The sequence below is a fragment of the Rhinatrema bivittatum genome, chromosome 3, assembly GCF_901001135.1.
Source record: "Rhinatrema bivittatum chromosome 3, aRhiBiv1.1, whole genome shotgun sequence".
Lineage (NCBI taxonomy): Eukaryota > Metazoa > Chordata > Amphibia > Gymnophiona > Rhinatrematidae > Rhinatrema > Rhinatrema bivittatum.
Genome location: NC_042617.1, coordinates 503,101,474 through 503,127,979, shown reverse-complemented (window position 1 = coordinate 503,127,979; position 26,506 = coordinate 503,101,474). Strand labels below are relative to the sequence as shown.

Sequence of the window (26,506 nt, the reverse complement as noted above, 5' to 3'; positions counted from 1 at the left end):
ACGTATCAACGGGTTACTTAAAGTTGTGAGTTTACTCATAAATTTTAGATTTTTTTTTTGGATATTTTTTAGAACTTTTGTTATGCAATTAAAACAGTTTATGTTCAAGGTTACTTCCCTTCAATGTTCAGCATTTCTTCAGAGCTCAATATTCTTGATCCTGGAAAATCCAAGGATGAAAATTCGACACATGTTTCAAAGTTCTGCATCAGGGGTCTCCACGAGACCTGATGGTATTTCTTCAGCTTGTTAATGAGGCATCTATATTTTATTCTAACCATTCAAATAACTGAATGCCCTTTCCCTTCAGTGTTGGCTATCGAGCTTTTCTAATGACAATGCGGACTATTGCAATGCATTTATTTGGGTTTGCCCGCATCAGCAATGAAAGCATTACAGCTTTTGCAGAATGCTACGACTCTGCTCATTACAGGTCATAGTAAAAGAGACCATATTTTTCTGGCCCTGTTTGATCTCCACTAGCATCCAATCCAGTGGGGGAACAAAAATAACATTTCCATGCTAGTACATAAGCTACTTGCCATCAACTCACTTTCTTGGATAAACGCGCTGCTTCGGATATATAATCCAACTAGGGCTCTCCATTCTTCACAGAGAGCTCTATTGGATGTGCCTACTGCTCGACAGGCGAGGCTTGCAGACACAAGAAAACATGCTTTCTCAATAGCTGTACCTACACTCTGGAATTCTGCCTCAAGAGCTAAGGATATTGGAGTGCACAGAGACATCTAAGAGTTTATTAAAAACATTTTTATTTAGGAGAACTTTCTGTTAAATTACTGACTGACTGGACATGTAGTGGTAAAGTCCTCTTTGTACCTGGTTAGTTTTTATTTTAGGTTTGTGCAAAATAATGCATATGTTCCTTTATAAGCTGCTTTGGGCCTAGGTATTGGCAGCATATAAATAATAAATAAATAAATAAATAGAATTTGAAATGTGTATACAGAATATCCTCAGGACAGGAATATTATAAAAGTGTATCATAAAGCTCAGTCTCTTTTCCCAGGTTTCAATACCCCTCTCCACTCTTTCCCCCACCTCTCCAGATTCAATCCCCAAGCTCCATCTCTCTGCCTCTCTTCCCTCCAAGTTTCAACCTCCCTCTCAGGCTCTGGGACAGTTTAAAAAAAAATGTAAACATAAACTTCCAAGCAGGCCAGACTCCAGACCAGCTGCTTCCCCCATGGTAGTAGGGAACAGCTACCAGCATTAGCGGTGAGTGAGTTGAACCACTAGTAGGGGAGAGCCAGAGAAGAAATGTGGGGGCAACATCTGGTGAAGTGGCAGGAGTGACTAGAAATGGTTGCCACCATCCCGATCAGCTGTTTGCTGCCAGAGGCTGGAGAGAGAGGTACCTGTACTGCGGAGAAGTAACTGCAGCCAAAGGGAGAAAAATACACAGCTCTACGCTGCAAAAAACTGCCTCTTTCCTCTTCCAGCCCTATAGACTGGTGAAGTGATCTACTTCCTCCTTTGGACTACCTGGGCAGATATGCTACTGCTGCCCCTTCATTCTCCCATCAAATTGTTTATGATAAGTAGAAAATTCTGTGTGGATGGGGAGTTCTGCACATACTCTGCATTGCGCTATTGTGCCAAATCCAGCCTCCCCTCCCCTTTCTGGAGCTGTGGATGTGCAGGAAATGCTTGCAAACTTGCCATGCAGTGGAAAAAAATCTCTTGAAACAAAATCAAAGAATAGGGTTTTATGAAAGACCACTGTTCTACGCTTCTGGTTCTCTCTACTATCACCTGTTCCTTTAGGAGGTGGTTCACAGATATTTTTTTTTCCCCTAAAAAGGTTTTCTTACATCTACTTAACCCTTTAGTAACAAAGCTCGACTTCACCCACATAACCATAGAGGTGCAAAACTCTACATGGCATCCCAATTAAAATTAGGGCTGAGTTTTTGATTTGATCTAGAGCTTTGTGAACTTGGGCTCTTCATTTATTTATTCATTTATTTACTGGTTTTATATACAGTCATTCAGTGTAGCCATCATAACTGTTTACAGCAGTAAAAAATACAATAAGATAAATACAGTAAAACCAAAATATATAAAATTACATTGGCGTAGAAACATAATACTAATTTTATTTGATTCTAATTTTAACAGGTAAGAACAATATAATAAAACGGAAGACTAAAATAATAAAAGATAATTAAAAAGAAGCGAGTTTAGTACTGTTAAAAAATCATAAAATAATAAAACATAGGGGATTCATGAGAATGGGTAGGTTAGTTAGATTCATTGTAAGCCTTCGTGAAAAGCCACGTTTTTATTTCTTTCTTAAATATCTTTAGGTTTTGTTGTAAGCATAGTTCTGAGGGAACTGAATTCCAGATCCTCGGACTAGCAACTAGCAAGGGATAATGCACGTTCTCTAACTTGTGTAAGTTGGGCCAGTCGCACTGACAGGATGGTTAGGAGGCCCTTTTTTTTTTTTTTATTTCATTTTACTTTATTACACAAATAAGCCATTGTGATTGGAAACAATGGTTTACATTATTATTTCAAGCATAGAAAACAATATACAAAAGAAAAAGTATTATCAGTAAACCCATCTAATTATATTAAGTAATGCATGGGGGGTGAGTTGAAACTCTGCGGAGCGAAAAACTTCAAAGTCTAAACTTGAAAAAAGAAAATTAAACCTATTCATACCTACTGTACTGTCTAATTACTTGGTGTGAATCAATAAAGAAATGAAGCTGTGATGGTTCAAAGAATATATAGACAGAATCTAGATACTTGACTACGCATTTACATGGGTAGCGAAGGCTCTTCGCCCAGATGACCCGACCCGAGGGGATCGCAGGCCTGCGCAATCGGCGCAAGGAACCCACCGGGGTAAGGCCTAGATTTAAAAACACTTACCCCAGCGGGTCCTCCCGGCCGACCACGCGGCTCCCTCCGCCTTGTCGAGCCTCCTCCGACCGGCAGCTGTGCTCCGCCCGTGGTCCTCCCGACCAATCGGAGTTCTTCTTCTTCAGACAGCCAATCAGGCTGTCCCGACCGGGCCATAAGAAACTGCTCCTCCCCGGCACTGCCTCCTCTTCGCCCGGACGACCCGACCCGAGGGGATCGCAGGCCTGCGCAATCGGCGCAAGGAACCCACCGGGGTAAGGCCTAGATTTAAAAACACTTACCCCAGCGGGTTCTCCCGGCCGACCACGCGGCTCCCTCCGCCTCGTCGAGCCTCCTCCGACCGGCAGCTGTGCTTCACCCGTTGTCCTCCCGACCAATCGGAGTTGTTCTTCTTCAGACAGCCAATCAGGCTGTCCCGACCGGGCCATAAGAAACTGCTCCTTCCGGCGCCGAGCATTGCGCGACAAAGGGGCCTGCCCCTTTGTGTGCCCCTTCGTGTGCACCTTTTCAAAATCATACCAGCGTACAGATTATCTGACAGCACTCAGAGCTCAAGCAACTTCAGACAACGACCATTCTACACTCTGCATGCAGGCAACCTCAACCAACTACCATGCAAACAACTCAAAACACTCAAACCACTCAAACAACCTACTACCCCTACTACCCCTAACTAATCAAGCTAGGTATTTCACTTGGATGCAGCTCCATCACTGCTCTCTACATTAATGGTGGGGGTGGAAGGGAAATAGAACCAAGAGTTAAGAGAAAATGATAAGTACGAGAGAAAAAAATGTGTGAAGCTTGCTGGGCAGACTGGATGGGCCGTTTGGTCTTCTTCTGCCGTCATTTCTATGTTTCTATGTTTCTATGTAAACAACTACCACTCAAAACTAAGCATCCAAGCAACCTCAAACAACGATTACTCTGCACTCTGCGTTCAAGCAACCTCAGACAACAACCTCTGACAGCAACCCAGACATCGACCACAACAGCACTCAGACAACCTCAGACAACAAACACCCAACGCTCAACATTCAAGCAACTCCATTATTAAGCACAGCCATACCGCACTTCACCCTCCTTTAACTTCCCACTCTACAGTATTTGAACTTCATTTGAGTATTTGAACTTCATTTGACCAACACATATATCATGATATACTCCCACATTCCAGTTCTTAAATACTCAAACTTCACCACCAATATAAGGATAACAAGGAATATCAATTCATATTACAAAACCCTCATTCCTATAATGAAGTCACCCCTCACTCAAATTATAGGTTTAATGACGTTCTCTATCCTGCTACTGAACACACAATCGCTCCTAAAAAAGATTAATCTTTTAGACGACATACTCAACGATGAGTCACCTGACATATGCGCAATCACGGATACCTGGATCAAGAGCACTGACGTCGCCGTAATAAATCAACTTCCATCAGATGTATATGATTTGTTCTCCATTCCGAGACCTAAAAAGAAAGGAGGGGGTCTTCTCCTGGCAGCTAAAAAGAAGTTCAACCTATCCCTACAACACACCGTCCCCCCTCATGAGATAGAAATTGGTCTCTTTAAATCCAAAAGCCTGCAAATTTGCTTAATTTATGTACCCCCCTGGCATACTGGAAAAGAATCCATCAACACTTACGGAATACATTACAAAACACATTGACATCAACATGCCAGCCATCATACTTGGAGATCTTAACCTCCATTTTGACCGGTCCCCCCTCACACCTGCATGTGATGCCACACTTGCGACCCTTAACGCAATCGGATTTAAACAAATTGTCTCAGGCCCAACACGCAGGGCTGGCCATACACTGGACGTTATTTTTACGAACTCTCTCATACAACCTGACCACCCCCAATGCACACCAATACCATGGTCAGACCACTACCGAGTAGACACGCACTGCTCCATTAACTGCAACCCCCAAGCAACACACTCAAAGAAAAGAACCATTGAATTCAGAAAAAAATGCCAGAAAAAAATGCCAAATAGACGATATTATCGAAGCTATAACAGAAGATCTCCATAAATTAGACCTCTCTGATGCCAATACTGCTTGTACCTCTTGGCATCAACTCACCAGCATCATTTCTAATCGACTCTGTCCACTACTAACGAAAGAAATCAGCACTGATAAAAAAGATAAAAAACCATGGTACAACACGGATCTTAGAATTATGAAGCGCGAACTCCGTAAACTGGAAAAGAGATGGCGTAGAAATCAAGATCAAACACATCTACAGAAATTCAAATCCCTACTCCATAAGTATCATAAAACAACAGATGAAGCCAAGAAAAACTACTACACAGCAAAAATTCATCAGTACCAGTTCAACCCGCGTGCTTTATTCCAATATATTGCTAACATTATTACCCCACCATCAAACAGCAAACCAGAAAATGACGATAAAAACAAATGTGAGAAGCTAGCTACCTATTTTTATGACAAGGTTTCTAATATTATGGCGCGCTTTACCTCACATTCTCCACCGGTATCCCTTCCACCCACAAGCACCATGATCACCTCACCCTCACTCACTAATTTTGAAAACACGACTGCTTCAGAAATAGAAGCAATTCTAAAAAAGATAAAACCTGCATTGCACCCTATGGATATCATGCCTACAAAAACACTCCTCTCCATCCCTACTAGGATTGCACATCCCATCTCCAACATCATCAACAAATCTATATCGACTGGTGTTTTTCCCACGCAACTCAAGCATGCAATTATAAAGCCGACTCTCAAAAAACCAGACCTGGATCCATCTGAACCAGCCAATTATCATCCTGTCTCGAACCTCCCATTCCTGTCAAAAATCATTGAAAAAGTAATTAACAAACAACTCACTGACTATCTAGACGATAACAGATTACTATTCCTGTCACAATATGGTTTCCGTAAGAACCATAGTACTGAAGCACTGCTAGTATCCCTTTCAGACTCTATTCTAAAAACACTAGATTCTGGTCATTCATACATTCTTGCCCTTCTTGATATTTCTTCGGCATTTGACACGGTCAATCATAATATCCTACTAGCCCTCCTCTCTCAAATCGGCATCACTGGCACTGCATTATACTGGATCCAATCTTTCCTGAAAGACAGGACATACAGTATCAAGTTGGGATCCCAAATATCTAAACCAAGAAATCTGCTACAAGGTGTACCACAAGGCTCTTCGCTATCATCAACCCTGTTTAACATTTACTTAGCTCCTCTCTGTCGACTCCTAGCAAAACTGAATCTCCATCACTTCATATATGCTGATGACGTACAGATTCTCATCCCTATTAATGATTCCCTCTCTAATGCTCTGAAAACCTGGGAATCAGCCCTGGCTGAAATAAAAAAGCTTCTCATAGAAAACTTCCTAGCTATAAACACTTCCAAAACTGAACTCATCCTCATCACGCCACACAATAACATCTCCTCCAACACATCCCATCTTTCGACTTCAGTTCTTCCCCAACTACAGCAAGTCCGCAGTCTTGGCGTCATAATTGACAACCATTTTACATTAAAGAAATTCATCTCGGCCACAATAAAAAAAATGGTTTTTTCAAACTGCACACGCTAAAAAGAATTAAACCTCTTCTACATCCACAAGATTTCTGGACTGTATTGCAAGCTACCATACTACCAAAAATTGACTACTGCAACGCATTACACTTAGGTCTCCCTAAAAACTCAATTCAACCTTTACAGATGTTACAGAATGCAGCAGCTCGACTAATCACCAATACACGCCACCATGATCACATTACACCAGCTCTCATGTTCTTGCATGAGAGCTGGTAGCATCTAGAATTATCTTTAAAGTTCTCTCCCTTATTCATAAGTCGGTCTATAACCAAGAGATGCAGTGGTTGTCAGAGCAGTTTGTTTTCCGTACCTCTAAGAGACCAATAAGAAATATCCATCAAGCTAAATTTGCAGCTGCGCCAATTAAACATATCAAACACGTGACCACAAGAGACCGCGCTTTCTCCATAGCGGGAATCAACCTATGGAACAAGATGCCCACTGACCAGCGTCTGGAACCCTGCCATAAGAAATTCAAACAAGGCCTCAAAACGTGGTTATTTGAACTAGCTTTCACACAATGATATCCAATTAAACTGAAATGCCATTCAATTTGCAACCTCCTTTTATCCCCCTGCTCCATGTCCCTCCTACCCACTATCCCTCCCCAAAATTCTTCCTCTCCCATTTGCCCGCTCTATCCCCTATTATGATATTTTAATTGGTTTTCTATAATAGAATTATCCTCTGTTCAATATAGAACTTGTATTCCCTCTCAGCACCGTTATTGTATTATATGCTCTATGGTTTTAGTGTTGGTTCGTAAATGTTTTTTTAGTTACTTCAATTTCATTTTTGTATGTTAAACACTAATGGATGGTCCACGGTCTGTACAGCCTGTTTTCCGTCAATCCTGTTATTTGTAATTAATTCTATTTAATACTTATTAATAATGTCAATTGTAAAGCCTGTTGCTAAGTTATTGTTAAATGTAAACCACGGTGATGTATATCCTTACGTACTGCGGTATATAAAAATCTCTAAATAAATAAATAAATAAATAAACTTGGAGCAAACAGCCATCGCTTCAGTTCTCATTTGTATACATTTCTTCCTCCTTTCCTGCATTGACCTCGTAATGTCGGGGAAAAGCCATACTTTTTGGCCATAATATTCTGCTAATCTATTGCGGAAAAACAATCTTAAAACATTATTTTTCTCTGATAGAAAAGTGAACGTTACAAATAATACACCCCTCGTTGAGACTGTGTCCTCATGTGACATTTCCAGTAATTCTGTAATATTAAGCTGAACTTGCTGGTCTTGATTCTCCTGGTCTTCTCTTTTCTTCCGAGGTAAATAATACGCTTTAGTGATTAAAGGGAGTGCCTCCAAAGGAGGCACTCCCTTTAATACTTTAAATACTTTTTAAACACTTTTTAAATACTTTTTAAACAGTTCTACCGGTGCTATTTGAGTGATGATTGGAAAATTGAGAACTCGTATGTTGGTACTTCTAAGCACGTTCTCAATGTTTTCTATCTTTCTATTTGTCATAGTCTCATGTTGTATTATATGTTGATGAAAACCTTCCATTATTTTAACTTTCCCCACAATCTCTTGTATTTTCTTTTCTTGTGCTTCAGTTCTTTTCTCATTTTCATAACTGCATTTATTCGATTCCAGACACATTTTAGAAAGGTTAATAACTGCATAGCAGCCAAGGCTTCCCATATAGCGTCCATAGTTATAACCTCAGGTTTAACAAGAAAGGAGGTTAAATGCCCAGACTCACCACCACTTGGCGCTCCAGTAACAGTGTCCCTTTCAAAATCCAGCGTCTATGTTGGCAAGTATGTTCCCATCTGAGATGTCCCCTCTGGATTGTCCTCTCTCTGGGCGCCAGGCCTTACAAGTTTTCCTGGTAGGGTTGCCTGTGCCATCTCGCGGCTCTCTCCCTTTTGCTGGGGTGGGGATGGAGTCTCGGGTGCGTCGGGACTTAGCGAGATCTCCTCTGCCAAGGTCTGAGACACACGCTCAGTGTCTCTGTCCATCGTGGCACTCGCTCCTGTCTCTCGGCGTGGGTGTCGAGGCGAAGAAGGTAGGACTAGTAGCTTGAGTTGCGTCCAACTTTCCAGGAATTGGCTGGCTCTCTCTGAGCCAAGCCTTTCGTTTAGTATGAGGCATTTTGTTTTGCAAGTATTGCAAATATTTAATTTTTCAAGGAAATCTTCACAGAGCTACCTTCACACATCTCTCAATCGGCAGCCATCTTGACTACTCCCCCCGGTTAGGTCATAGGTTTTTTTGTGGTACATGTATTTTTATTGTCGTGTTAAACCAACCGGTTTGTTCCTCGTACATGATTTTGTGAATGATTGTTAATCTCTTATATTCGATTCTTTATTTTATTGGTAGCCAATGCAGAGAAATCAGAATTGTTGTGATATGTTCTTGTTTCTTGGTATTGGTTAGGATTCTGGCTGCTGAGTTTTGTAGTATCTGAAGTGGTCGAATTGTGGATGATGGTAGCCCAAGTAAAAGTGAATTGCAATAATAAATAGCGGAAAAAATGAGCAGCTGTAACAGTTCTAAAATCATCTGGATTAGTGAAAGGCTTTAACCTTCTCAAAATTAGAAGCTTGTAATAACCCTCTTTAATTTTTTTGCGGTGTGTTTTATAGTTCAGCTCACTAACTATCATTATTCCAAGATCTCGAACATATGGCATGGGAAGAATTTCGGTTTTGCGATCTTCTAACTTTAGAGGTGGCAAAGGAGTTGAGGTTGATTTTCTATTTAACTCTGTTATCTCCGTTTTTTACATGTTTAGTATTAGCCCGATATGAGTTAAGTTTAATGATGGTAAGAAACATGGCTATTTTATTGTATGTTGCTTCAATAGAATCTTTAATGGGAATGAGAATTTGAATATCGTCCGTGTAAATGTAATGTATGAGACCAAGACCAGTAAGTAAGTGACAGAGGAAGCATGTATATATTAGTTTGGCAGAGAGTGACGAGCCTTGTGGGACACCTGTGGTAAGTTGAAATTTACTGGAGAACGAGCTGTTAATTTTGACTTGAAAATTACGGTTTGATAAGTAGGAGGAGAACCATTGAATTGTTTTATCAGTAAGTTCAATTTCAGTAAGCCTTTGTAGAAGAATGGAGTGATTAACAGTATCAAAAGCTGCAAAGAGATCTAATAGCACTAGTAGATAGTTTTGTTCATTATCAAATCCTCAAAGTACAGTGCTGTTTAATGTGAGGATTCTGTGTTGTAATGTTTCCTGAAGCCAAATTGAGAAGGGTATAAAATATTTTTTTTTCCAGGTGTTCAGTCAATTAAATTTGTACCGTTTTTTCAAGCAATTTTGCTAGTAGAGGGAGATTTGAGATGGGACGATAGTTGTTTAAAGAGTCCGGGTCAAGATTGTCTTTTTTTTTTTTTTAGGATTGGTTTTATTACTGCTGTTTTCAATATATCTGGAACATATCCTTCCGTTAAGGATACATTTATTAATTCAGTGATGGGTATACTTATTACTTTTATTGCTTTGAGTGATTGAGTCGGTATACAATCTAGTGAGTGATTTGCTGAATTTAGTTTACTGATTAGTGAGATTATTTCTGCTCTAGAGGAGGTTTCAAAATTTGACCAGTTTACTATATCTTTTTTTTTTTCTCAGGTTGACAGGTTGGACATCTGTCTTTAAATTCTCTTTGATTAGGTTAGTAATTTTATTAGTAAAGAATTTTGCAATTTCATTACATCTACTTTCATCTAGGTAGTGTTTAACATGATTATTATTGTCTTAAGTTTTTTATAATAGAAAATAAAATTCTGGGGTTCTCGTTAAATTTTTGTATTTTCTTGGTGTAAAAGTCTTTTTTTGTCTTATTGATACATTTTTTTATAATAGGATAAATATGTATGGTATGCAGCAATGTTCGTTGTGTTCTATGAGACTCTTTAAATATTTTTTAGTGCGGATAGGGTTAATGTTGTCTGCTACTGCATTGGTTACGCTGAACCATGAGTTAGTCGCATGTTCTGAGTTTGAAAAATCCAACTTTTGCAATTCAGTTTGGAGCTGGATTTCAAGTTCCTCTATATTAAATGGTAGGCGATAGGAGAACAATGTAGGTTTCATATTCAATGGCCCTGGCCCGTTTTAAGTATCAACTTAGCTGTTATCAAAAAATGATCTGACCATGGGATCTGTGTTTGGGTAGTAGGGGAGCTGATTGCGAATTTAGAGTTAATAAAAAATGAGATCTAAAGTGTCCACTTTTTTGTGTAGGGCCAGTTATGATCTGATTTAAACCTAACCCTCGGAAGGTGTCAATTACAATTTGACATGTTGAAGTTAATGGAAGAATATCTACATGCATGTTAAAATCACCTAGTAAGAACATAAGAAATTGCCAAGCTGGGTCAGACCAAGGGTCCATCAAGCCCAGCATCCTGTTTCCAACAGAGGCCAAAACCAGGCCACAAGAACCTGGCAATTACCCAAACACTAAGAAGATCCCATGCTACTGATGCAATTAATAGCAGTGGCTTTTCCCTAAGTAAAATTGATTAATAGCCATTAATGGACTTCTCCTCCAAGAACTTATCCAAACCTTTTTTGAACCCAGCTACATGAACTGCACTAACCACATCCTCTGGCAACAAATTCCAGAGCTTAATTGTGCGTTGAGTGAAAAAGAATTTTCTCCGATTAGTCTTAAATGTGCTACTTGCTAACTTCATGGAATGCCCCCTAGTCCTTCTATTATTCGAAAATGTAAATAGCCGAGTCACATCTACTCGTTCAAGACCTCTCATGATCTTAAAGACCTCTATCATATCCCCCCTCAGCCATCTCTTCTCCAAGCCCTAACCTCTTCAGCCTTTCCTCATAGGGGAGCTGTTCCATCCCCTTTATCATTTTGGTTGCCCTTCTCTGTACCTTCTCCATCGCAACTATATCTTTTTTGAGATGCGGCGACCAGAATTGTACACAGTATTCAAGGTGCGGTCTCACCATGGAGCGATACAGAAGGATTATGACATTTTCCGTTTTATTCATCATTCCCTTCCTAATAATTCCTAACATTCTGTTTGCTTTTTTGAATGCTGCAGCACACTGAGCCGACGATTTTAAAGTATTATCCACTATGATGCCTAGATCCTTTTCCTGGATGGTAGCTCCTAATATGGAACCTAACATCGTGTAACTACAGCAAGGGTTATTTTTCCCTATGTGCAATACCTTGCACTTGTCCACATTAAATTTTAATCTGCCATTTGGATGCCCAATCTTCCAGTCTTGCAAGGTCCTCCTGTAATGTATCACAATCCGCTTGTGATTTAACTACCGGTACTCTGAATAATTGTGTATCATCCGCAAATTTGATAACCTCACTCGTCGTATTCCTTTCCAGATCAGTCTACCTGTTAGGGGAGCTTCAGGATTTACTTAAATCAATGACCCACCTCATAACCTCAGACATTTGGGTTCTCTGAATTATAAATGATGGCTGCAGATTACAGCTATTGACAGTTTCTCAAAATTGCTCAGCTAAGGGGTATTTTCATTATGTTTCTCACCAAGAATTGCTGAAAATTGGAGCTCCCTCTTGCAGACCAAAACAGTTGAACCTGGTCCATTGCAGGAACATGTGTAGGGATTTTATTTCAGGTACTTCTTGGTGCCCAAGAAAACTGGGGAATACCATCCTAGCCTAGCCCTAATGGCCTTTAATAAATATCTTTTGAAAGAAAAAATCAAGATCTCTTTTTGGCCATTGATTCCAAAATGCAGCAGTAGATTTGGTCAGCCTGTCCTTCAGGCTTTTTTGATCAGTAAAATCTATCTTCATCCAGTCTTGGGCCCACTTTATTATTTTGGGTTATCTTCTTTGATTGTAATAAAATGTAAAATAAAACAGAAAATAGGATTTATCCAGTAAAAACATTTGTTTCACCACCCTTAGGGATTCCCTCATGTGTGATGGTCGTCCTGCTTGTTCTTAGAGCAAGCAAATTTGCTTTCCTGTCACAGGTGTTCTCTGGGGATAGGATAACCATTTACATTTATCTCTCACCTTCCTTTCTGAATTATTATAAGTTATTTTATGAGACTGAGGGGGCTACACAAGGCACCATGTGCATGGGAATTCCTTTCTCATGCCAGGCTTTTCCAGAAAGCTCTGGGAGATGCTCAATGTCTGTGCTGTCAGATGATGTCAACCCCCCCCCCCCCCCCCTCACGTGTATCTGGTTATTCTGCTGTCCTTTGAAAACCCCTGTTACAGGAAAGCAACTTTGCTTTGTGATGCGTCCCCTGGTTTTATCAGACCTCTAGAGTGAGTTTCATACATTTGTGATGGCTCTTAAATGGGTCTTAAAAGAGCTAAAAACTTCAACTGTACTGTTTATTTTGCACTCTGTCATAAGTATGTCCTAAATATTGATGCAATCATCATAGACACAAAATGTAGATATATTTTTCATCTTCATATTCTAGTGCCTGCCAGATTTCGTCGTGCTCTCATGCCCGTTATCTTACTTTTTTGCCAGGGAAGGTGCCTCTGTGCTGGTTCATGGAACTGAAGGAACTGATTCCACACTCCAAGTGACCTCACTCGCTCAAATCATCCTTGACCCAAGGTGCAGGACTATCCGTGGCTTTCAGGCCCTTCTGGAGAGGGAATGGCTGCAGGTATGAGAGATGAGAAACATTGGAAGCAACTGAGCTTTAGCGAGCACCCATGGCAGTGTTCATCCAAATACTCTCACTGAAGAATAAACAGAAAATCAGAGGAATTCTGAAATCTAAACTCTTACACAGAATGAGTATTACATTGTGTTCTGGCAGATTTGCTTCTCACAGTGCATAATAATTGGGGTTTTTAGTGGTAGATTAAAATGGTGATTTTTGCTACATGTATATGTAGACCACAAGAAGCACTGAATGTGTATTAGTAACTAATAAGGTAGACCTGAATAAAGTTTGTGGCTGGGTGCCAGTACTACAGATACATGGTAAACCTTTTCAGATTAAAAGTGTTCCTTAACACAGTAATAGCTGCTGTGCCCCAGTGACTTCTTCATGTGTACCAGACCTGGATCAGACGCTTCCTAGAATAATATCTTCATTCCTGGTTTCCTCAAAACAGGAAAGATATCAATTTGGTGAGTGTGAAAAGATGGGCGAATATTAAATATCTTCATTTGGAGCAAAAGAAACTCAAAGGTTGATTGGAATGTAAAGCAAATATATATTATCTGTTCAGTGGCATGCCTGAGAAGAAAGGACTGTTTCTGAGTAAGTGAATTCATTGAACCATTGATATGGTGTAGGGTCTGCATCAAAAGCCATATGAGATGAGACTGGAAAACCCGGGAAGATATGATAAAGACATTTAAATACCTAAAGGAATTAATGATGCACGGGAATCAAACGTTTTTCCAATGGATAGGATTAAGCACAGATGATCCCTAGTGGCTAAAGGATGGAAATGAAGGAAGGGGGTAACTTATTTTAACTGGGGTATGGAGCGGCAGTTACTACCCTAAAAAAAAAACTTGCTGGGCAGACTGGATGGACCACGTGGATCTTTCTGTTGACATTTATTATGCACCTATATTTTCCAGGCTAATTACAGATTTACTAATTTTATACAAATAGCATGTTCATTGAGCTAAATATATCTCTCTAAAGCATGAGAGATTTGCATGCACTGCCTCCATTTCACACAGAAATCTCTCATGCAGATTCATTGTGGATATCCTGAAGACCAGACTGACTAGGGGAATACTCCAAGACTGGCTTTGAGAAACACTGCTCCACAAATTTTTCTATTTTCTGTTCCATCTTTCAGCCATTGCTCTGAAGCTTGATGGTGCTGAGTCCTTTCTGGTGCTATTACTTTGTTTACGGTACTGTGATATAGTTAATGTGCAGCTGATTTACCTGGTAGTTACATCTGTATCACTACTTTTTGTATTCTGCTTTGATTAATGAATATATTTTCATTTCATTTCAACCCCAATAGAGTATAATTGCACAATTTGCATGCTGTGGTCTGCAAGAATCATTTCAACATTCTGCTGACTGAATTATAGCCTTTGCTGACTAGGCTACCAACACGACCCTTTTTTTTTAACTTCATTTCTATGTAACGCAGTTTTACTTTCCAGACCATGTTTCACACACAGGTGTCCCTAAAATGAGTGAGACTGAGAGATGCAGTGCATTTTAATATCAGCAGGAAGGTTGAAGGAAAAAGTAGAAACTGTGAGTTTTCAGAATGGATGAGACAAGGGGCTTGGAGAAAGGTTTCAAGAGGGAAGGCAGAGGATCCAGGCAGTTCCACAGCTCATGGGAATATTCTACTTTACCAAGTAACGTTTTGTATTTGAACTACTAATGTTGTGTTGTGTTTTGTTTTTTACCTCTGTAGGCCGGGCACCCGTTCCAGCAACGCTGTGCTCAGTCTGCCTACTCTAACAGTAAGCAGAAATTGGAGGCCCCCTCGTTCCTCCTCTTCCTGGATTGCGTGTGGCAAATTCTCCGACAGTTTCCTTGTTCTTTCCAGTTCAACGAGCACTTCCTTGTCCTGCTGTTTGAACATGCCTACGCGTCACAGTTTGGTACTTTTCTGGGCAACAATGAAAGTGAGAGGTCAGTGACACTAGGGAGCTTAAATTTATGAAATAAAAGTATTTGAATATGCTTATGCCCCCAGCTGAACCAGTGTCCAAAAATAAAACAAAATACAAATCTATAAACATACACAAAAAGAAGAGTTCCAGCCCTCCTAACCCTCAACTCTTATACCAGGCCTTTACTGGGCACATCTGTCGTTAATCGTTAACCTATATCCCTCGTAGCAATAGTAAAAACATACGCCACCCTCTCCATCCACACCTGACTTCCTTATTCCAATTTGATATTTCTTGATGTGAAGAATTTTCATTAGCATCAGTGTGTTTTATTTTTTTTTAAGGACTTCCAGTTCCCAAACTGTATAAAGTACACCAGAGAAAATAGAATGATTTAGACTTCCATTCAATAAAGTTTGGAAAGGTGAAATTTTCTGTAGAAGAAAATTCAGTATCATGAACTGAAATTGCAGGGAGGAAGTTACAGAAATATCTCTTTACTGGGAGGATGGTAGATGCCTGGACTTAGCCAACTGGCATGAGTATTGGCATCCAGAACTGATAGAATTTAGAAATGCTTGAGACAGAGTGCAGTGGTTTGAAAAAGAAATGAAGAAGAGAACTTAAGTGTTTGCTCAGTCATATGAAATTTTAGAGGTCCAAAGGGAGAGAAATACAAATTAGTGGCAGGATGACTGTGTCAGGCTTCCCAACAGGATGACAGGAACATGCAACAAAGTGGCTGTGGTTACAGCCTTAATAGCAGTGGTGTGGTTGACTTGGGCTTCGAAGAAGATTGAGGGAAACTTGTGTGGCGCAACTATGGTTAATAGTGACTGACGTGGTACTATTACCACTCTCTCATTAATCAATAATCATACATAACAGGAGAGAGAGAGAGTACTCTGTAATCAACAAAAACACTAATATTTAACAAATCTCAGCAATATTTATTACAAAATATATAAAGTGCCTAAAATACAGTACAATATCAATAGACACAATTTATAACACACTTATATAACAATCAAAATATACAGAATATCACATACTTGCAATATGGAAAAATCATGATACACAATATTCAAAATACTTATACCACTTATATATTATACATTTCATTCACACACCCATAATTGGAAATATGTCATTAATTACACTTCTCTTATCGAATACACATGCATACCAATACAAATATAACACTCATACCACACAAATCACACTACACATTGTTCCCCCAATCAACAATAATTCCACATTCAGCCAATTTAGTTAGATGACAAAATATCCGCAACGGAATAGCTTTTCAGGATACAAGATAGTGGGAATAACAGTATGCAATTGGATTTGTTTGAAGACAACAGATACTGAAGTTCGTGGTTGAATTTATTACAGCGATTTTCAACATTCCTTAGTGTTTTAAAAAAAAATTTTTTGGTGGACTTACCAACATAATGCCATTTCTAAAATTGGCTGAATGTGGAATTATTGTTGATTGGGGGAACAATGTGTAGTGTGATTTGTGTGGTATGAGTGTTATATTTTTATTGGTATGCATGTGTATTCGATAAGGAAAGTGTAATTAATGACATATTTGCAATTATGGGTGTGTGAATGAAATGTATAATATATAAGTGATATAAGTATTTTGAATATTGTGTATCATGATTTTTCCATATTGCAAGTATGTGATATTCTGTATATTTTGAGTGTGATATAACAGTGTGTTGTAAATTGTCTATTGATATTGTACCATATTTTGGGCCCTTTATGTTTTGTAATAAATATTGCCAAGATTTGTTATATATTAGGTTTTGGGTTTTTTTTTTTATTGATTACAGAGTATATATCTCTCTCCTGTTATGTTTGCAACTATGGTTAAAACATTTATCAATGAGCATGGGGAAACCAGACATATAGCACAACAGCCTCATAGGTTTTGGTGACTATGTAGATTATTGCAGGGCTCAGTAGTAGGGGAGGGTGTTGGTCTTGGAATCATAGAGGAAGATGACAAGGCCTGGGGGTGATGGAACCTGGTAAGTAGCAGGGTTTGGACAGGATTAGGTGGGAGCTGGTGTTGTGTTATGGGAAGTCATATGCTCATCTACCTTGTATGGTAGAGAATCAGAGAGGAGTAATGCCAACTGGACAGACTGGATGGGTCATTTTGGTCTTTATCTGCTGTCATTTACAAAAGGGTCAGTGTTCAAAAGGTTTAGCTGGCTAATTTTGGGAGTCAAGACAAACCTCTGATTAAAATTTTTCTCTGCTCTCTGGCTACATTTGATCCAGGCAAACTGTTTCCCAGCTAAAATTTAGCCAGCCAAAAAAGGCAGCAGAGGGGAGCAGTCCCTAAGCATCATTTAATTTTAGCTGGTCTACATAGATATTCAGCACTAGCCAGCCAAAGTTAGCCAATAAACTGTGATCAGCCAAATAGTAGGCCTAAAGTTAACCTGACAAACTTGTTAACTTTACCTGGTGCCAGCAGGCTGAATAAAAGGCACTGTGTTACTGGGTAGAATGAGAATTTTGTGAGTAGTTACCCCTTTTAATACATATTCTTCTAAAAGCTACTGTATGAGTTTATAACAGTACAATGCAGTTTTACTGTAAAGTTCACTGATGCCAGCTGTTTGGCACTTGTCAATTCTTGTTAAAGTCTAGTTCTTCAGCTGGACATTTCAGCATTAGGTTGATTAATTAAAAAAAAAAAAAAAAAAAAAAGCTTAAACAGACTGTATCTTGAACACTAAAGGAAATATGCAGGAATTATGCATGCCTGCTGTTTTGGGGTTGCGGGTTTGTGCCAAAGTCAGTAAATTGCAAGAGCAAAGCTTGATTAGTTAAGACAATAGCGGAAACCTGAGACACTTACACAAGCCTAATACACACAGAGGGCAGTTTTCGAATGATCTAGCTGGCGGCGTCAAAGGTTTTGAACAATGTTCCATACAGAGCAGCTAAAGATAAAGCCATTCAAAAAGTGATGTTTTGAGAGGTTGGGTTTGGGGACTAGCCAATGCATGTCTAGAACTTTCAAATGTATGCATGTAGTTTCCCTTGCTTGTCTGCCCCGGGTGCAGAATACATGGGTACTTCTGTACTCCTGGAAGTTGTGAATTTTCAGAGAAACTACCCAAGTACCGGTAATTTCTTTTTGAAAATTCACTAAAGTTACATGAGCACAAAAGCACCTGAGCAGTATGTTGCTAAGCAGCTGGATGAAAATTGCTCCCATAATGGAACATTAGTTAGTCTGTAATTATATTCGGCACTGCGGACCAGATGTATTCAGTATGGTTTCCAGCAGTAGAGATCTGGTAGCAACTTATGACTGAGCATGGTGGGAGTCCAGATGCAGGAATGACATTGGCTGGTCATCTGTGCTATGCAGAAGACCTGGGTTTGATTCTTTGGACCAGTGTGCTCCTTGGGTCAGCAGTGGAGGCAGAGGGGAGAGGATTTCTCAGCTATCATAGTGACACCTATTGGCCTGGTTTAGGGGGCATGTTTACTGGTTCTGGGTGGCACTTAGTCAAGGACTGTCACCGCAATGGCCGGACTGATGTGGGAGGGAATAAAACCAAAGAGTAGCAAATGATTGCTCCTAGCGCTGGATCCAATAGAGGTCCGTTCTGATTGAGCTGGAGCTCAAGAGCAAAAAGGAAAACTCGGGTCCCCCTGCTGCCTTCTCCACCATTTAAAAAAAAAAGAAAAAAATTAGAAAGTGACATAGGTAGATTAAGGTAATCTCCTTATAATATAGGTTTTTTTTCTCTGTTGCAGTGAGGAAAAATACAGCTAGCAGAAGGAAAACTTTCAGTGTATATTATAATGAATGCATTATTGAATGAATCAAGTGCTTTAAATATTAACTGGGGGAGCTACTTATCCAGCATTGGACAAATCATATTTTTAAGATTTCCAAGAGAGTAAATCTGTAAAGCAAATATGAGTTGATATTTTTCTAGTGGAAGAGAAAACGAGCATTTCATCTGTTCGACAGGAAGCATCAAAACATTCTGTTTCTATATATATAGTAATTGCACTTCTCGTTCTTCCTGGCAGATATGAAGCTTCTACTTACACAACCTGTTGACTTATAAACTAGCTGCCAAATGAGGGCTATTGGTAGCATTGTGAACCCGTCCTTGGATGCATGGATGTTGAGACCTCAGTGTCTAATTTTGCTAAATAATGCTGCACTATAGTAACTAATATAGAAACAGGAACATGACAACAGAAAAAGATTATACGGCCCATATGCCCATCTCTGCAATCCTTACCATTCCTTCAGAGATTCCTTGTGCTTGTCCCATGGTTTCTTAAATTCAGTATTATAATCTTAGTACCACTAAGATGCAATAAGGGCTTTATAAGATAAAGTACAGGGATTCTAAAAAGTTTTTTCCAAGACAAACTACAGACAAAATGCACACTCTCTATTGTATTCCTTTCTTCCTCCAATAACTTTTTTTGTGGGCAGGCGTATGGATAGTGAATGCACTTCCTCTGAGAGCACACCTCCCACCCCACAGTGCAGCTCTTATTCCTCTCTTCCAGTCCTAGCTTCATCCCTCTCACTCTCTTCCTCTAGTCCCTCTCTTCAATCCACTCCCTCTCCCTGCCCTATCCTGGTGCAATCATCTTTCCCTCTCCTCTTGCAGCCCTCTGTCTTCTCTCCTACTCCCCCTCTCCACTCCTCCCATCTCCTCCTTATCCTATCCCACCCAGATGCAGTTTTCTCCTTTTCCCCTCCCAGCTCTCTCTCCCTCTCTCCTTGAGTCCTGGCGCAGCACCCTTGCAACAGCTTCCCTTCTCAACTCTCTCTTCCCTGCTGTCCTGCAGCTTCCTCCCAGCCCTCAATCAGACCCAAGAGGTCTCTTCTTCCCCCACTCCAGGGATCCCAATTGGGGTCAAAAGATAATGCTGCCATGGTTCCCATGCCCTGATCGGGAATGATGATGATCCCTCCTTTGGGCCAAAGATGCATTGATTTCTGCTCCCAGGGCCATCTTACCTGCTACGGGTGAATGGATTTTGAAATCCTGAGTATGTGGTTCCAATCACAAGCAGTCTCAGTAGAGGCTATCACATGGGTCATATGATCTGTTATTCTGTTAGAGGAACATCTAGAGCTTTTGATAAAAATTCTTTCTACATGTATGGCAGGAGACCTGCAAGACATCGTATCTACTGCCAAAAAGCTTTGATCTTGGCTGTCATCCAAGTAGAAGTGTGTCTCTGAATTTCTGCCTGCTTATTACTTCAAAAACTTGTGGCTGCTGATTTTTTTTTCCCTTCATCCTTTTGTTCCATTCTCCATAGTGTCCTACTTAGGCATTTTGCCCATCTTTTTTTTTTTTTTCTTTTTAAATTTTTTTGTGATTGTTGACTAAATTTTAATTGCAGTAGGCCTTCTGATTCATTGAACCACATTAAGTTAGGCCATTAAAAGGTGAATTTTAAAAGCCAGATGCGCCAAAATCGGGAGATGGATGCATATCTAGCCACATGCACATGTCTACCCGACAGCCCACATACACACACAAATACTGCTATGCGAAGATCTCGACTCGGGGACAAAAGTTGCAAAATGTGGGTGAGCGTAGGTGTTCTGAGGCGGGACCAAGAGAGAGATGTGCATGTAGCTATGTGCCTGGGTGCGCATCCAGGTATATTTCCACTCAGTTACTTCTGCTATGGATGAGGTATAAGTCTGCATAAAACTATTTCCAGGCATCTATGAAATGCTTGAGGGGTCTGGGTTAACACGGGGGAGTGCAGGCTGAAGAACAAGGGGGGGGGGGGTCTTGAGGATCTAGCTATAGACTGGGCAAACTGGTGGATAAACTGGTGAAACTAGTATTGGCCTGGACATGCACCTGTTGTAAAATTCTCTCACTTGCGTGTTTTAAAGCAGACATTGCTCTGCTGTGTGCGTATACTCTTAATATTAAGAGCACACATACACACGCTGGCCTATTTTATAACATGCGTGTGTGCATAATATAAAATTTCAGTGCATCTGGTCGCACGTGCATATACACATGTATATGGGTGCCATTTTACCATCTAAAGTGTTTTTCCTCTAAAATTTTCTCTGAAGACAAGCAGTTCATTTTATGCCATACATGGATGATGTCATCTTGATGGCACCAGCATGGACTGCAGTTTATTTCTAGAGCTTTCTAAGAAACTCCCAGATGTCGACTAAGGATTCATGGCAGGTCCTTTGCATCTTTGTGTCTCAGTTCATTATTTTTATGATAGATATCAACAGCTGTTTCTTAACTGCATTTGCTAAAAAGAAGCATTTTTTGCTCTTTCCACAAGTCATTTTTCTTTTTTAGTGTTTTTTAATTTACTCATAGTTTTTAATTGGGGTTTTTAATGCCTTTTTTTAAATTTTTTTATTTTTTTTTTTTTTTTTTTTGCTTTTTCATTGCTCCCTTTTGGCAGGCCCCTCAACTAGTTGAGCCTCTTTCTCTTTGGTCAACATTTTCTGGTAGGGGTGGGAAGGATAATTTCTTTTTTATTTCATGTCATCTGTTTCCAATAATGGCAGCAGCTTTAAAGGTTTGCCCATGCTGCAGACGGAAGGGCTCCATATTCAGCCACAAGGTTGTTGGCAAAGTTTGGTAGGATACTCAGTGGCATCGTCACACTGTAGATTATACCCAGCTATCTTAAAATTAAATTTTAAGACCGCTGTATGACATGACCAAAGTTAGCCAGATAACTTATTCGACTAATTTAACTCCACCCAGAAATGTCCCAAAATGCTTCCAGATTATCTAGCTAAGTTTTATCTGGCTAGCTACTTAGCAAGATAACTTGGAGGTAATCAGCCAGTGGGAATTTTCAAATCCTGCCATTTGGCAGTGAATATCGACCTCAAGATGTCCCTCGTATATCTTACTAGAATCTTCTACAAATGTCTAGGTGAGGATTTTGATGTTGCCAACTATCACTAAGACTTTTTTGAGGACCATCAAGATTCACAGGCAGAGACTATTGGTTTATCCTGAGCAAAAGAAGAAAATCCAGTTCCACTGACCTGGTATAAAAGACGTTGAAGCATAATTTATTTATTAGATTTATGAATCTCCTCTTTCTATAGGGCTACAAAGCAAAGTGCAAACAAACATAAACACTAATCTTATGACAAACAAGCAACGTATGATGAATCTATACAAAAGCTTTCTTTATATTAAAAAACAAACAAACCTTGCATTGTTTGCCAAATGCAGTATAATCGTCCCACAGCTGGAAATTTAATGACAAGGCCCAGCACAAGAGAAAGCTCGTCAACTGATTTCAGTAAATCTGGCTACAAGAATGTTGAGTAGTGCTTGCTGTGAAGAATGTAGAATTTGAATTGACTGATAACTGGAAATGGTATTAGACAAATATTGTGGAACACAACCATGAGTAATTCAAAATATTATATATAATATATTGAACTCTTCTGTAAACAGTGGGTAACCTATGGAGTGCTTTTAAGCAGTGGCTGTACATGCTCGTGCTTCGTAATATTGTTGATTAAGTGAGCAGCAGCATTTTGGACTATTTGGGTAAGCCCTTCTGTTAAGGCCCATAAACTCTAACTGAGCTGTCTTTGAGGAGAAGCTTCAGTAGTAGATATCAAGTGGTAAGTGAGCACATGAAGCATGTGAAGCAGCTGGTATTGACCAGCTTGACTTAACTCTGAGTGTTAAGTGATAGCACTTCTGCTACTTGCCCTGTTGAGCTGAGCATCTTGCAGTCGTTGTCAAGCTTTGAGTGCCAAGGTTCGGCATTGGTATCAAGAGTGCTGAATCAAATTACTTCATACCACAGCAGTCTCCTCTCATTCCCATGGTCGATCACATGATTGGAGCTATGGTGTCCTGTAGATCTCATAAGACCTGCTAGCACCATGCACTCATACTATGAGTGACCACAAACGGCAGAGGAAGCTAATGTGATATGAAGCACCATGCTGCTCTTCCCAGCTTGAGGTGGGGGGATAGATCTCTCGCAACTGCAGGTGGTAGAAGAGGAGGGTAGCAAGGAGAGAAAAATTGTATTTCTAATCTTTCACGTCCAGCCCCCATGCAGGAGCTAGCTAGCTTTCCTGCTCTGGCAGGGTTTGCTTGTTTCCTGCAGTTCTGCAGGGAATGACAAATTCGATGGCAAGGATCAGATTTTGTAGCAGTGGCTGTAGAATCATGGGAATCAAGATGCTATGATAAGTGTATTAACTTTTTTGGTTGAATTAAACGAATTATATCAATGCTAATTTTGGTTAAGGTTGTTTTTCTGGCTTCATCATATTGTGACTACTTAATGGACTTGATAAATATTTGGAACTGTATGTTTAATATAATGTAGCTAAGAGTGTAGCAAAATGGTGGAACCTATAAATCAAAAGTTGAATTAAAGGCAGTTAAAATTAAAGATGTTATCCCAGGACAAGCAGGATGCTAGTCCTCACATATGGGTGATGTCACTGGATGGAGCCCTATCATGGAAAACTTTCTGTCAAAGTTTCTAGAAACTTTTGACTGGCACATTGAGCCCACTGAGCATGCCCAGCATGCCATGATCCCTCGAGCCACAGGGGTCTCCCTTCAGTCTTAGTTTTTCCGCGCTGCAGTTAGCATCGCGGTGAAGGAGCCCTGTGTGAATTCTTCACACACTTACTCTGAGAGAAAAAAGTAAAAAAAAAATCTCTCATTTCATCCTCTACATAGGGGTCTCCCTACTCCACCGGCCGGTGAGTACAATTTTTCCTGTCTCGATCCGGTTTAAAGTAATTTTTTGGTCAGAAGGCCGTCGAATGCTGTCCGGCCTTCACCATGATCACGGGCTTCAAAAAATGCCCGAGATGCCCTCGCGCATTGTCGATCACCGACCCGCATGTCAAGTGTTTTCTGTGGTTGGAAGAATCGCACGATGTTTCTTCCTGCCCTCAATGTGCTGAAATGACTGCCAAGGGCAGGGGGGCCCGACAAAAAAAAAATGGAACATCTCTTCCATATATAGCTTATAACATCGACGTCGACTCAATCATCTCCGGCTGGAATGTCTAAAAGATTGGTTGTCCGCAAACGTCGCACTGACAGCGCCGGAGACCGGCTATCACCGACTATGTCCGCGACATCTGTGCTTGAAAAAGCCACAGAGCATAAACAAAAGCATCATCATAGGCATCGATGGACGTCGACGCCAGAGGCCTTACTGTTACCAAGAGAGCCATCGCCAAAGAGATCCCGTCGCAAAGAGCCATCGAGGCCTTCTACTCCGAGGATTTCCCCACCTGCAAAGGTGCCGGGCATCGAGCCACCACAGGGATCTGTGGAAGTGCCGATCACGCCTTCTCTGCCACCTGCTCTGACCTCACCAGCTATCAGGCAGAAACTGGACGGATTTATCTGTCAGGCAGTGAAAGAAGCTCTCCGGGATCTTCATCCATTGACACCGCTGGAGCCGATGCCTGTGCCGATGCCTGTTCCGGCCCCGATGCCAATACCTGCTTCGATGCCAGTACCGGGCTTTTCAATATTCCAGCCACTGATGTCGAATCTCGATGCACTAATCGGAGCTCTTCCAGTGCAGCCTATTACTCAGATTCCAGTCGGTGAAGATGATGCCTCAGGGGCTTCTCTACCTCCTGAACCCTGCTGGAACCCTCCAGACGTTCTTGACCGAGAATCCCAGTCTCTCCATCGATACCATTCTTTTCTCCACAAAAGCTGCCGATACCATCGATGCCGCCTCATGTTTCTCCTTCAAGACGCCCTCCATTGGACTCTTGGGAAAACGGGGACACTGACACGTCTTCAGAGGACATCCTATCTGAGCCGTCCCCAGCTGAAGACAGAAAAAATTTTGTAAAGGAGATGGCTGACACTATTCCTTTTAAACTAGTGTCAGAAGAAGATACCAGACAAAAGACCTTAGAGGTTCTACAGTTTGTCGATTCTCCTAAGGAGGTACTAGCAATCCCGGTACATGAAGTCCTAGTAGACCTATAACACAGGTTATGGGAACACCCATTCTCAGTACCCCACCTGTTAACAAAAGGATGGATACCACCTATTTGGTACAGCACATTCCCGGGTATCAGAGGGCCCAACTTCCACACCAATCTGTAGTGGTAGAATCCGCCCAGAAAAAATCAGAGAATACGCCCTCATTCATCAACCCCACCTGGTAAGGAACAAAAGTTCTTGGACACCTTAGGAAGAAAAGTCTTTCAAGGCTCAATGCTTGTTTCCAGGATAGCATCGTATCAGCTTTATATGACGCAGTATCAGTGTAACCTCTGGAAACAAATGCAAGAACCTTCTGACACTCTGCCTCAGCAGTATCAGGACTCAGTCAAGGACATCATTCACAAGGGTTTGGAAGCAGGCAAGCACGAGGTCCGTGCTGCTTATGACAGTTTTGAGACCTCTTCACGGGTAGCGGCAACTGGTATCAGTGCACATCGTTGGGCCTGGCTCAAAGCTTCTGACCTCAGGCCTGAAGTTCAAAAGAAGCTGGTAGATCTACCTTGTGTAGGTGATAACCTTTTTGGAACAAGGGTTAAAGACGCAGTAGCCCAGCTTAAAGAACACTCTTAAAATCTGCGTCAACTGTCTGCTATCCCACAAGATACTTCTTCTGCCACACGACGCACACCACGTAAGGTCATCAGGAAGCCCTACTATAGACCACGTAGGTACTATCCACCAGCACACCATGGTAGAGCGTCCAGACAGTGCAAAGAACCCAGGCTAGACAACTGAGAACTTCTAGGCCTCAACCTACTCCTCAAACAGGCCCGGCATCAGGCTTTTGAAAACCAGTCAGAGGACAGCAGCCACTCCACCAACCCGAACCCAGAATTACCAGTGGGAGGTCGGGTCTCTCTCTTCCAGCCCCATTGGTCAAACATCACAACAGATCAATGGGTGCTATCAATTATATCACAAGGTTACCATCTGTATTTTCTCACAGCACCAAAAGACTCACCACTAAAGTCTCTTTGGATACACAAGGATCATACCACTCTTTTTAAGCAGAATTATCCACCCTTCTGAGAGCCAAGGCCATGGAACCGGTTCCCCTGACCTCAGCAGGGCAGAGGATTCTACTCCCGCTATTTCCTCATTCCAAAGAAAACAGGAGGCCTTCGTCCCATTCTAGACCTCCAAAATCTCAACAGATTTCTACGGAAAGAAAAATTCAGGATGGTCTCCTTAGGCACCATGCTTCCCCTTCTTCAGGCAGGAGACTGGCTCTGTTCTCTGGATCTACAAGAAGCTTATGCTCACATTCCAATATTCCCTCCTCATCGCAAGTTTCTGCGTTTCCTAGTGGGGCATCAGCATTACCAATACCGGGTCCTGCCATTCAGACTTGCCTCA

At 40.9% G+C, this 26,506-nt stretch overlaps 1 protein-coding gene across 1 annotated transcript in view; it reads left to right on the top strand.

Annotated features, from left to right (window-relative positions):
- The window catches only part of MTMR9 (myotubularin related protein 9), a 156,688-nt gene that overhangs the window by 99,449 nt on the left and 30,733 nt on the right, over positions 1–26,506 (top strand). Inside the window, exons 7-8 of the mRNA XM_029596148.1 lie at positions 13,014–13,155; positions 14,900–15,120. Of these exons, the coding sequence (XP_029452008.1) occupies positions 13,014–13,155; positions 14,900–15,120 (363 nt within the window). The remainder of the gene's footprint in view (positions 1–13,013; positions 13,156–14,899; positions 15,121–26,506) is intronic.